The 13,670-nt window shown below is 36.4% G+C and overlaps 1 protein-coding gene across 2 annotated transcripts; it reads right to left on the bottom strand.

Annotated features, from left to right (window-relative positions):
* Positions 1-40: 40 nt before the first annotated feature.
* Positions 41-13,205, bottom strand: CAMSAP2 (calmodulin regulated spectrin associated protein family member 2). Of its 2 annotated transcripts, none has more exons than XM_010715658.3 (10): positions 13,083-13,205; positions 11,891-11,984; positions 9,245-9,315; positions 8,450-8,519; positions 5,523-7,734; positions 4,350-4,486; positions 3,655-3,875; positions 2,543-2,642; positions 1,838-1,953; positions 41-1,015 (listed from the first exon to the last, which is right to left on the bottom strand). In XM_010715658.3, the coding sequence occupies exons 1-10, from the start codon at positions 13,156-13,158 to the stop codon at positions 876-878; spliced, it is 3,237 nt and encodes a 1,078-aa protein (XP_010713960.1). In that variant the 5' UTR covers positions 13,159-13,205; the 3' UTR covers positions 41-875. The 2 variants fall into 2 exon arrangements, with proteins under 2 accessions (XP_010713960.1, XP_010713961.1); XM_010715659.3 differs by having other exon boundaries at positions 42-1,015; positions 2,543-2,615; positions 13,083-13,204.
* Between the last annotated feature and the right edge of the window lie 465 nt (positions 13,206-13,670).

Here is a 13,670-nt window from a genome sequence, read left to right as displayed (position 1 = left end):
AAAAAAAAAAAGAAGAAAAAAGAAAGAAAGATTCACAATTTGAATTTTACATTGTAACTAGAAAACATTCAAAATTATCACTGTCATTTTTTTGTTTTCTATCAGAGCTGAAACTTATGTGCAACTCTTTCTGTTAGAACACCTTATTTTCAATCATTATAATTTTCCAAGCAAGTTTAAAAACAGGAAATATATACGTGTCCAGATGTGCCCAAAAGATCTGCCAGTGCTGAAATGGGTTTCAGTCATCCCTAAATGCACTGAAGCCTGGTCAAATTAAGTTAGTTAATACGTACGAAGCAAAGATTCTTTGTTAGCTGAAACCTTCAGATTCCTACTCCACCCAACAGAAATTCTATGAGATGTGCTCTGAATATGCATGCTGCATTCTAGAGGTAAGCTTTCCAGCTATTCTTTCCCGAGGTTTCTAGGAGTTATTTTGCTCTCCCCTACTTGAACTGAAGGACTCTGTATTTACTACTCATTTGCTATTTCCAAAAAGTAGCTTTAGGGTCCTAATTGGAGGATCCTTATGAATAAAATGATTTTTTTTCGTGTTGCAAAAAGCAAGCGTGTCAAGAAATGCTAACAATCTTCATATCCAAGTTCCCATATTGAACAGATAGTAGCTGTTAATTAATTAACATGCCTTTTAATTAATTCAGCTTCCCATGTTGCACATCCAATGTGATAAGCTGTTGTTTCTATTGTACTAGAGAACCTTTCTGCTCACAGAGGAAACAAGCCACAGAAATTACTCAAGTCTTTTCATAACAGCTGACGTCATCTCAGAAAAAGATTCCTTTCAATATCTGCATTTATACTCACCTGTCTTCCTAATATCTTAGTCACGGTTTGACATAGGCGTTTATGCTTTAGAGGAAAAACACCCTTACCTCCAGTATCTTTTTCTTTTGACCTTCATTCACTTTTCCAGCCAAGCAGCAATGTGCCAGAGCATTCTGAATTATATACTTATTGGATTTAGCACTGGGTTCTTTGAAAAGCTTTGGTCCTGAAGGGGAAGAATGACAAGTCAGCTAAATTAATCAATAACCCAGCAAAGAGTTACTTTAAATACTGTGAAGTACTTTTGCTATTAACCTTTTACATGTACAAAAACATAAATCCAGAAATGAATTAGAATTAGACTAGAGTTCACAAATTTCACAAACAAATAAAATGCCATTCTTTCACTACTAATAAACGTTTGCTATCACAAATACAACTACACTGGCTCATCAAACATGAAGTCCCTAAAAGTTGACATAAAAACTTAGTATTATTTTACTGTTTACCATACGAAGTGATATTAGGTGGGCAAAAACACAGTCTTTATAATGATGGTGGTCTTTGCTTTATCATATGGTATATGTTCAGAAAAAATGGATAAGGACACCATTATTTTTTCATTCATAATAAAAGAATTAGAAGGCAGACCGTGAAGTTTTTAATAAACCACAAAGGATCTGTTTGGAAACAAAGGTCCAGAATATTTAAATTCACATTACTAAGAAAACTACTTTCCTGTTGCAATTTTGTTTTTGCTTTTTGTCACACTATTCTAAATCTTCTTGCCTTGCTAGACAGATTGAAATGCACAGAGTAACTTTTTGGTCCATCTGTTCTGAGCCTAACTGCAGTTTACAAGGGCTACTGAGTCAGTACCTTTATTTTGAATTTAAAATTTTCATCTTGTATTATAACCATGTTTTAGATAGTTTCATAGCTATGGAAGCATCCTTACAAACTTTTAAGATTCCAAACATAGATAATCAAAGCATTTTCATGCACAGAACCATTAATAGGTACTTTTCTGAATATTGTTGTCACTGACCTGTGTATTCTGTAGCAGAGGCAACTGAAGAAGTTGTAGATGCGTTTTCCCAATCTTTTTCACCATTACGACTACCACAGCGACTCGGAGATAAGAAACCTTCCACAGACTCAGATCTAAACATTAGATTTAAAAACTACTTTAAAAACTACAATATTAAGAGAATAGATTCACATTCTTTATAAAATACTTTTACAGAATACGCATGAAGATAACTTCAGACTTGTTTCTGAAATTCACTATGAGTCATCTCTGATTTCATTTTCAGGTACTTTTTAATGCAAAATAGATTCTTGTGTTCAGAAAAACCTAGAACTCCAGTGAACACAAGTCTTTCCTGAGCTCACACTTAAAGGAAATCACAGAAAGTAAGTTACTATGTTAAGAAAGAAAAGAAGCTATGTAGCTGCACCTAGCACACTGGTTTAGTAAAATATTGACAAGATGAGACTTCAAACAGGTGAATTCAAGAGGCCACATTTTCACCTCATTTACAGCTGCTCAATTTGTTTACTTGGTAAAATTAGTGAAATCAATTACCACGGTTTTATTTCCTAATGCCTGAGAGGGTAAACAATCTATGTCTTGCATCAGAAAAATATACCTGTTCTTGAGTAAGAAATATGCAGATCATTTTCAAATCTATGTTAATTTTATACAGGATGAATTTAAAAAAAAAAAAAGAAACAGTTATTTTAGCTTTACCTTGGCGTTCTCTTGCCTGACTGCACACTCTCACTGTCCCCTGTATTCAGCGATGCCAGTGAAAGACTAGATACTGAAAAAACACGATAAAGCTGTGAACCTGGATAAAAACAAAGTTTAAGCTTAAACCTATGCAAGTAGCAGAGTCTGTTCATTAGATCCAACACCAGCATCCAAAACTTTCTAAGCGCTTTTATACAAGCAACTCTTCCTCCAGTAGATGATATACCTGCATGCATACTTGGTGCACTGTATTCTCAACACTTTCTGACACCCAGCCATTTGGGATAGTCTGCAACTGACCATTCATGTGAAGCATGAACATGGCCACTATGCAAAGAGTGCAATAAAGGTTTAAAAGCCCTCATTTAAAAAAAAAAACAAAACTTCAGAGACTGAATTTAAAGCTTATGCTGGACTCTTGGAAGGTGTTAATGAAAGAGTTTAGATTTCATTGGAAAATGGAGGGAAGCTGCTAGAGAAAATCCAGCAACATTACAAGGCTATAACAAAAAGGATAACAGAGCAGTCTGGTTACTTTTTTCTAATTGGAAATTGGCAACATTTCTTTCGGTCATTACTGCAGTCATTTGATATCTAAATGAACTGTTCCATATGATTGGTGCTGCTATGATGCTCATAACTACACATGCAGTAGCTAAGCGAGTGAAACGGAATAATAATACAAAAGTAAAGTTAAAGTAAAATGTAATTCTGACTGTATTAAGCAAGAGTGTAAGTACTCTTAATTTATGGTGATCATTTTATTTATCTACCTCCTTTCTGCCAAGTGTTATTCACTCTTAGTTTGTCACATGTGAGAAGATATTAGTGACTGATAAGAATACAGATGGGTGTATTGCTGCATACATTGCTGTTTCTATGGGTTTTCATACAGTTCAACATTTCTGTTTCTTGACATATGCATGCATGTATAGCAGGTAAGTGACATTCACATTTTTGTTTTTATTGACCAATTTTGCCCTCCAGTTTTGACACGTGAAGCTTCAGTTTAGCAGAAGACAATTCTAAATGCACATGCTTGTTAGTACCAAAGCCTAAGCTGGTGTTTTAGCATGAACAGACTCTTCTTCCACATGAACATGGGTTACCTGGTGGACCTTTGACTGGTGTCTTAGGTGACTCAATGTGATCCCTATGAATAGATTTTGGACGTGGCTTTTTTTGTTTGATTGACAAGGAACGTGGTTTTATAACAGTATCCATTTCTTCCATAAGCTTTAGTTGTTTCCTTCTCATGTATTCTTGCTTAATGAATTCTCGCCGTGCTCGCTCATCTTCCTTCTTCTGACGTTCTTCTTCTGTTTTGCGTCTTAAGAAATCATCAGATAAGTTCAATAGTTGCAACTTTCCAAGACAGCAGTTATAGTTAGTACATTGCCAATGAGGAAAACACAAGCATTAGATTTTCAGAACTTTAGAGTTCTCTGACATCAATAAGAGGAACTGATAAACTTGCCATTGTAAATTTGTGCAGATTGAAGCCTGAATTGATAAGCTCTCCCTCAGAATATCAAGTGCAGGGCAGGGTAACAATCTGAGGAGCATCACTCAGGACAGCAGGGCTCATGTTCAGTGTAAGCTATGGACTGAGGCCACCTGCTGATTTCACACGATCAGCTGGCACATGGCTTCAGCTAGGCTCCTAAGCACATTTGACTCCAGGATTAAATAACGTTGGGTATATTAAGATGAATTATTTGACATGGAAGTTATACTATTAAATATGACATTTCTATGCTCATGGCTACCAGTCATTTGGATCAGGATATGTAGTTAGTTTTACCTTGTCTCTTCTTTCTTATGTTCTAGCTCTGCTTCCAGCTGCTGCTTTCGAAGCTGAGTCTCTCTTTCCCTTCTCAAACGCTTTTCCAATAATGCCGCTCGTTTCATTGCCATATCATTTTCTGCCTTTTGATCATCCTAGCAGCAACAGCATTTGAAGGAAAAAGGACCCAAATATTAAGATGTCTACATGAGTCAACTGATTTTGTCAAGTCGTTAGACACTTAACTCTAGACTGGGTTGCAATATCTTAACACAGTTAGGAGGTAATTAGAAAAATTCATTTCAGTAAGATTTTTCTTAAGAATACTAAAGAAGAATTTTTACTTCCTAAGTGGAACACAAAACTGAATGCTGGGATGAAAAAAATCGCTAGGTGAAACATTTTAGATTAGAGTCAGACGCCATACCGTGTGAACTCCTGCATTCAGCTTTGGAACATTATATGGAGATGAAAGCAATTTATCACAAAAAGCAATAACAAGGCAACACATAAAATGACTTCTGCTGATCAAGCCATGTGTTTTCTTATAACTGAGGAATGTTCCCAGACAAGTAGGGCACATGTCTATTCACCTGTTGCAAGCTTTTGAGGCATTCCAAGATGCAAACACTAAATCTTTCCAGCTCTCACTGTCTAAACAGCCCTCTCACTACACACATTATAGCTAAAAGCCCACATGAATATAACCTTTAATTTCAAAAGGCAGTCTCAAAAGACTCTACTCCCACAGTAGGCAACAGTGGGAGAAATGCTCTTCAATGGGCAACTGAGATATTAAACCCAGGCTGTACTTTACAAGCTTTTAGTTATACTTGGGCGTAGAATCGGGAAGTAAGAGTTGAAGTGATAAGTAAGCATATTTAATTAAGGGCACAAAAGTTTATGATACAAATAAATTTACATTCAGCATGCATCTTCCTCACCAAAACCCCCAAAGCACTCTTCCACGACTAGGAAAGGGGTACTCTGTCATGCTAAGAACTGCAACATACTAGAATCTGACCACTCTTATGCTGTCAATTAGTCATCAAATGCAGAAACTATGCTTGGACATTTATAGTTGCTTTGACTTCAGTACAAAGTCATCACTGAAATGCAGTATCTGAACCAAGTAGCTCCCCTTCCAGAGAAAGTGGTGCAGCAAGCATACACATTGGGTAGTTCTCTTACCTTAAAAAAGAATCCACAACACACTTTCTGGTCATCCTCAAATTGTTCTCTATCGCTCTCACCTTCGTATTTCTCAACAGATACTTCCTTTTTTTCTGGTGGCTTCAAATCTGATAAGGAAACTTCAATTAAGTTCGCTGTTTTGGGAGCTGCTGTTGGCAATATTGGTTGGCTTAGCTGATCTTCATTTGGGGTGAGGCAGACAGTTTCTATTATGGGCTGAGATAACACTTCAGAAACATTAGATTCAAGGGGTTTTATCTCCTTTTCCTCCAACTTCTGTTCACTCTTTTTCAGAAGTTTTGGTCCTTCTTCTTTTGCTCCCTCTTCTGTAGGCTTGACTTCCTTCAGAAGACTTCCCTTCAGCTGAGGTTCATCCAGATGTTCACCATCATCTCCAAAGCAAACAAATGATCTAGTCTGAATGGGAACCTGACTTGGAGAAAATCTTCTCAAGCGAGGAAGACTATCTACAGACCTTGGGGCAGTCAAGGTACGATTTAGAGGTGTTATTTTCAGTTCATTTGGCCTAGGAGTCCTTTGCATTTTTATGTGAAAAGATGCGTTCTTTTTGTTGGATGATTGTGGAGATTGATGTGTAGAGCGGGGAGATTCCTGTGAGAAAGGTGCAACGGGAGATGGAGCTCCCATTTGCCTTGATGAAGCCTTAAACTCCCGAAGTTGCTTCTGAGGAGAAGGCTGAGGAGGAGAAATAACCCAAGCTTGCTGCTCTCTCATCTGCATCAACATCTCCTGTTGAAGGGACAGACGCTGCATTTCTTGCTGTAGAAAGTGTAAGGAAGAATTTAGTTTTTCAATAGATTTGGTATATTCTAAGATATCTCCTTCATTAAAATTTTCTTCTGAGGGGCTAACTAAATTCCACTGCTTTTCAGCATCCATAGGAGTAGCAGGAGACTTTGACCATTTGTTGTGAGAATTTTCAGGATTTTCTTTTATTGATTCTGAAGCTTTATTAGTTTGTTCATCTGTTTTTTGATTTTCTCTTTCTTTCAGTCTGTTACTGTCAGTGAATATCTTCTCATCTTCAGCTCCTGCTGCTTCTTCTCTGAGAGGTGATACTCCATCACCTTTCTTTTTCACAATATTAAGAAATGCTGTTCTTCCCATTTTCTGCCGCTGCTTAGTGAAAGCAGCTTCAACTTTCTTCTTCTGGGCTTCAATTGCTCTTCTCTTTTCCTCCAGCTTCATCCTAAGATGTACCAGTTCTGAAGCCAGTAACTGTGTAGTGTCTCTTCCTTGGGGAACAGATGCCTCCTCAGGAATATGAGTCCAAGCAACCACATGCGGAATATTCAGCTCAGAACCTTCTGGTGTGGTTTTCTGAGAACTGCTGCCACTGCTTCTACTATCTGTATGATTCAACTTTCTGAATTTCTGCTCTGCAAAACTAGTCATTTTAACCCCTGAACTTGAAGAAGCACTACTGCCAGCCTGTGATTTAGTACTTACTGAACTAGGACAGGGACTTAATTGATCTCTGTGATTGCTAGCTCTTAAGTCATAATCCTGAAGAAATTTAGATGGTTCTTCCATGTCAGAGTCCATGCTTACAGTATAATCTCTTAAAGAAGAATCCTCATCCATCGTCTCTGGAATGTCTTCCGAAGGAACGTGTATTCCAGTATCAACTTCTGTATTGTCAGTCACAGGACTTAAAGCACCTTTTGTGTCTGTGATCAGATCAGGGGTAGACTGATTTGGTTTAATGTTTGAATTCAAGATGCTCATTTCCTGATTGTGAAGAAAGAATCCATTTGTAATTTGGTCTGTCTGAATAACTCTGGGAGATTTTTCAGTGTCATGAATTATCTGCAAAGCCTCTTCAATTGTTGGTGTCTCAATCTGATTGCCAAAATCATCCAGAATGGCTCTGTTTTGCAAAGCCCCGTTTGGAAACCTGCAGTGACTGCTCTCATTGGCATTTCTTTGATTTGTAGTAAAAGAACGATAGGCCTTTGTGTCTGTATGAGCTACTGTGTCCTTTTCCTCTTCAATATCTTCATTTTCCTCTTCTCCATTTACTGGTCTGAAGGACAGATTTTTTCTAATATGTTTGGGCACACGGTTGTTGTTTAATGTAAGGCCTTCATTGCTCACAGATCTAGTAATACCTCTGTTTGGAGAAGATACTGGAATGCTTTTTTCTTTGTCAAAAGAAATGTCAAATGAAACTCCATGTAACGATGACCTTATGGAGATAAGAATAAAGGAAATAACTGAGCAACTCATGATTAATAACTAAATACTCATATTTGTTCTACAAGTTATTTGAAGACTGTAGTATTAAATGGACTGTTACGTGCATTGTATTTCGACCAGCTTCACTTGCAAATAGAATACATTAAAAATGCACAACAGAACAGAATATAAGAACACTTTCTTCAGAACCAGCCAATGCTTTTTATAGCTTGGAATGAGTTCGAGGCACTTGAAGAATATAAAAATTGCCAGTCTAGATCAGAATCAAGGTGTGAAAAGACAACTTAGATTTGCAGAATAACCCTTTGTTGTAACTCTTACCATTTTATCTTTAGCTTACATCCTATACATTCAGAGATTATGACTGGTCTAACTGAAAACAGAGACATTGCCAGCCTGACTGTTCTTACTGTATAGAAATTAATACAATTTTTGATACTACTTTTTGATACTGAACTCCTTAGCAATGCGACTCTTAACTCATTTGGCTAAATTGTAGTAGGTAAATGTAAACATATTTAACATATAAAAAATAATTTGTTTCTTAGGGTTGTTTCCTATTACTGAGTTCTTAATCCATAATATAGTTTTCTCTTTGCTTTCTATTTCTGTAAACTAATTGCTAGATTTTGAAATTCCAAATCACATTTACATCTACAATACATACCATAAGAGTTGATTAAAAAATGGTTAAGACTACTTACCTTTTTTCTTTTGGCCATGTCCCTACATAGCCATCTACGTAAGACATTGATGTGGACCTTCTGATGACTCCTAAGTGAAATTGAAGTGGAATCCAAGATAACATTAATATGATTTTTCATAGCAGTTACTTTTTGTAACTTTTGTTGCTTTAACAAATTAATTTGCTTCACTACTTAGATCACTGCAACAGCAGAAATTTGTTTTTAGAACACAACTTGAGCAATTGAGTTTATTAATTTCATCCTGTATATATATGCTATACTCCTTAGACATCAAAGAACTTATTATTGAGTAAAACGCAGAATCATAGAAGTGTTTGAGTTGGAAGGGACATTTAAAGGTCATCTACTTCAACTCCCCTGCAATGAATAGGGACACCTAGAGCTCTATCAGTCTAGCTCAGAGTCAGTCAAGGTCACGCCAGGGGCATCCACCACACCTTTCTGGGCAGCTGCACCATCACAGAAAACCATAGAAGGTTGGTCAGACAGGACTTGTCCCTGCTGAAACTAGTAGTACTACAAGTACTACTAAAATATACTAAAATAATTGTTGTAAGCCATATTTCACATAATGAAAAATGAGTTCAAATAAAAAATGCAAGTGGTACAAGCACGAACTTATCCATTTGTATATTTTACAAATTACAGAACTCATTCACTAGCCTTTCATGTAAGACTCTCTTCAGCAACAACTGGCATGAATGAAGTTTTAAGAAATTTAAATAAGATCACAATTATACTCAGAATGGCATCTTGTCTCATTACCCCTTAAATCCATTTGTAACATGTTACCTGGGACAGATGAATAAGGCTGCTGGGGTGTGTGCAGTTGGTGAGATGGTGTGTAACTTGGACTTTCCAATCTGTAAAGCAAGAAACATTAACTTATAAGTAACACATCAAAAGCCACATCATAAAAGTACAGCAAGACTTTATGTTCTGTGCCAACAAAAGATTTATTTTTTCAGACAAGGAAGAAAGTAAGGTGTAATTCTTCTCCTGAAGCATTAGAAGCTTCATTATTCTTGAATAATAATTCTAGAAGCTTCTAATTCTTGAAGCAAATTAGAAGCAGCATGCTACATTATTATCTTTAACTAGACTCAATGTAGATAGACACAAAATCAGAAAGGTATTTCTCTTATTGAAATTGCCACAGAGTGGCACAGCACAGTGTTGGTTTTGTTCATGTACACATATCCTGACAATATTTCAATATGACAATAAGTCATTGTTAGGAAGGTCTCATTTTTTGGCTTGATTTTAGCAACAAAATAAACAAGTTGAGTGATTGCAGCTAATATCACAGTCTTCACACAACTCTCTTTCCTGTTACTTAATCTGACATTTTTGTGTTTCAACTGCACTATGTGCAAAGAGAGGACAGACATAGTAAGTGCATGCAGTAATAATACTAATCACTAGAACAGTAGTTCAAAGCTTCTCTCCATTTCTACTTAAAACAGATTTTTTTTTTTTTGGTTCACAGACAAGGTTTGCAATAGACTAGCTGTTTTAATCCAGAATAGGCTTTCATAATGCAGTGATTTGAACCAGGTGCCTCTTCAGTACCAAACACAGACACAGACATGCATAAAGATATATGCTTTTGTATGCATAATGTGTAAAGAAGTCAGACTTCAAAACATGATGGATAAAAACCTTTCATGTTCTGAATTTCATTCACGGATTAAAAGTACATTCCCAAACTCTCTTTTCTCAGAAATTAACTTTCAAGACTTTGCCTAGTGCTTTTATAGTTTATGTACAGTACGCTTTAGAAATGTTTTTAAAGAATATTTGCAGGGATGATGTTCATGTCAATTTAAGGAAAATACTGTTAGTTTACAGTATACGACACCATCTTCTGTAAGTATACATTAAAACTACTCAGAAGACTTTTTCATTAATGCAAGGCTTCTTAGCATACGCTAAACACATCTGTTTTAAATGGCATTTTTTACATTTCCGTGGAAGCTTTTAAATCAATATTCCTAACTTATCTTAATACAAGTATGCATTTAATCCAGCAGTATCTGATAATTTGTTTTACCACAAGAAAATCTACATGCTTCATCTTCTCCCAGGAAAAGACTGATTTTGGCACCAAGACTGTGGTTCCATGGCAACTCAGATATTGTAACTGCTTGCTGCCACAGTCCCATTCCTCTGTGCTGCTCTGGCTCTGCACTGGAGTCTGCTCTGAATCATTGCTGTTATTCAGCCGGCAGAAAAACGTTTACTTTCTCTGACTGGGTTACTTTTTTTCTTTTTTTTTTTCCCCCCTTCATTGTGTACTGAGGTGACAATGTCATACAGAAAAGCAGGCAGGAATGTCCAGTTGGAATGAGAATGAAAGCCAAGACATCCTGCAGCCAGAGCAATCTTGAATGATGGCAAGCTGCAGCCTACACATTAGATTTCTAGCATTTGAAATAACTCCTCAGGCCTCTTCTTCATCTCTCAATGCTGTCAAGTACCACCAAGTTGTATAAAGTACATCAGTCTATGAATAAAGATAAAGCTCTTTCTACTACTTAGAGATTGCTCTCGTAATACTCCAGCACCAAACCATGTCCATCCCTTTTAGAGAAACTAAACAAGTGTTACAGAATACACTATCCACTGCCAGCCATAAAGACTTCACAGTTTTTACCAAACGTGTCTGGGAAAAATAAGCCATGTTACAAAACGCAGTGGTGGCAACTTACAGACTTGATAGTTAAATTTGGAATGGTACCAGTTTGTTTATGAATTGAATTTAGATGCTTAACTTAAAGCTTTCAATAAATCCTCTTCTAAATCATTGGCACAGACAAAATGTACAATTTTGCACAAGATGTACGTATTTTTTTAGATGAAAAAGATACTTGGTTACTGACAGAATTTGTCAGAGCAGGGATATGTTCTGTAGAAAGAAAGGATAAAATAAAGGGCTAAGTACTTCACTGGACTGCTTGCAGTAGCTTTTCATGGTGTCAATTGGCCTCGGGGACCTCTCTGTTCTAAAAAGTATACTGAAAACTACTGCTTATTTTTCTCCTGGCAAGAGAAGCTTCATTTGCACTAAAATAACTTCATTGTCTGCATGGAAACACATGAGATACATATAGTAGAACAATTCAGAATCATGCCATTTTATGATTCTAAGAAATTGTATTCCCTAATTCAAAGGCAGTATAAATTCCTAAATAAAAAACAACAACCAACAAGGGCTGCCAAGGAAGAATTTGCTGAGTATTCAACTAAAATGCTAATTTTGTCCTTTCTGTGTCAGTTTAGAAGCAATCAATAAACCATTGCCCTCATTTTATAAATACAATGCAACGCTACCTCCCATTCACTCAGTTCAGATCAGATCACTGAAAGGCTTCCTTTATCCTGTCAAGAGAATGATTAAAAGACTGTGAAAGGGTACTATTGACACTCTGGCTTTACCTGGCTACAAAGTCAGAACCACATGGGCCATCCATGTAATTTCTTCTGTTAGCATTCAAACTGTGAGCAGAAGCTGCATCTTTCACAGGTTCAGCTGCCAAGAAGAACAAAGCTCAAGTTACCATAGTTTAGTACTCAGTTAACATCCAGGGCAGAAAAGATTTCTGAAATAATCTGAAGTAATTATTTCCAAAGATTTAAAAAACATTCAGAGGTTTCATTATACAGACTAAAAAAGCAATCACTTCCTTTCAGGTCTACCTTTTCCACTTTTCATATTGGCACCGATTAAGACAATGAAAAACAGACTAGAGATGGCAAAGGAGGAAATAAAAAAAATTGGAAGGAGTCACACCATTATTATTATTTTTAAGTGAAAAATAGGTTTTTTTTTAATTATTTTAAATATTCTCAAATAGATGGTTTTCTGTTAAAAAAAAAACAAAAAAACAAACCAACTTCTTTCCCCAAAAAACTAGGCTTATTTTCCATTTAGGAAACAATATTTTTGCCACGACTTACATTAGTTAGCAATATTAAACAAACTTATATCTTTAATTACTATAAATTATACAAACCAGCAGAAAAAAAGGTATTCAAATCACACAAAATAATTCACTTCCCAGCTCTTGGAGAGACTATCATACCACTATCATATGAATGTTTAAATTTCCACAACCCCTATGTTTACTATCTCAAGATCTACTTGGGAACTCTCTTTTTTAAAATCTGTAAGTTTACCAACAAAAAACTGTGATGTGCATCCAGGTGCAAAATGCAAGGTTAAAGTTAATGATTTATTTGTTCTCTCCAGATTTATGTTTTGTTCTCTCAGTAACTCTTCCTCAGCCATACAATTTTTCAGGCTAAATTCTGATCTTGGCTCCTTATGCTGAACATAATTTCTGCAAGGGCATAATGGATTCTAGGCTTATTTAGGTCAGGAAAATTTGCAAATGATTATACCACTATAATTCAAATGAGGCTTTTGTAGTAAACAACAAAATCTAATTATGATTTATGAGATGAGATGAAGATTAGCATGAGGAAAGAGTGCTTTGCTTCTTTAAGGGGGTGGTACAACGCCAAATCCTGTTAACTGAGATATTCACAGCGTTTGGGAAAGCTACAGTTATCTGAACTCATACATATTAAAAACCTGCATATCAAAACCAATCCTTCATGTAATTACCTTGGGGATGCACAACAACACGAGGTTGTACAAACGATGGCTTCACCACTTCAAACCACCAGAACAGTTCTGCCATGAACACCAAGTAGTTACTCTACAGGAAAAAGAGGCCAAGAAATGTATGTTAACACATAACCCTTAACTGCAAGCAAAGGGAATAAACAGCATTTGGGATATATCTCTGTTTCCTGTTTCCAGTTTACATTCACATCGCTATTGCTTCCTTAAAAAAAGGCAATGAGTAACAGTGATCTGTAGTACCATCTAACACCCATCACTCAATCAGACCGTAACCGTATGGGTCCAAATGTCTCATGATGAGCATATACTTGGGCCCGATGTCCTGCAGGCAGGGCAGGGAGGCACAGGATGCGTGGAAAAGGATGCCTGTCAAATAGGTTAGCCATTTCCACACATTAAAAAAAAAGAAAAAAAAGTAGAGAAAAGCCCCGAGAAAGTAAAAACAGTGGTACAGGACTTCTATTTTAACTTTTTTTCAGTGAAAAAGATTTCTGGTTGGCACAGGCGTATACAACTGTAAGGTCTGTAAGCTTTCTGTTGTCAATGCCCCAGCTAGTGGCTTTTTTT

Source organism: Meleagris gallopavo, chromosome 10 (assembly GCF_000146605.3).
Source record: "Meleagris gallopavo isolate NT-WF06-2002-E0010 breed Aviagen turkey brand Nicholas breeding stock chromosome 10, Turkey_5.1, whole genome shotgun sequence".
NCBI classification, from domain to species: Eukaryota; Metazoa; Chordata; class Aves; order Galliformes; family Phasianidae; genus Meleagris; species Meleagris gallopavo.
This window is presented reverse-complemented; position numbering and strand designations above follow the sequence as displayed.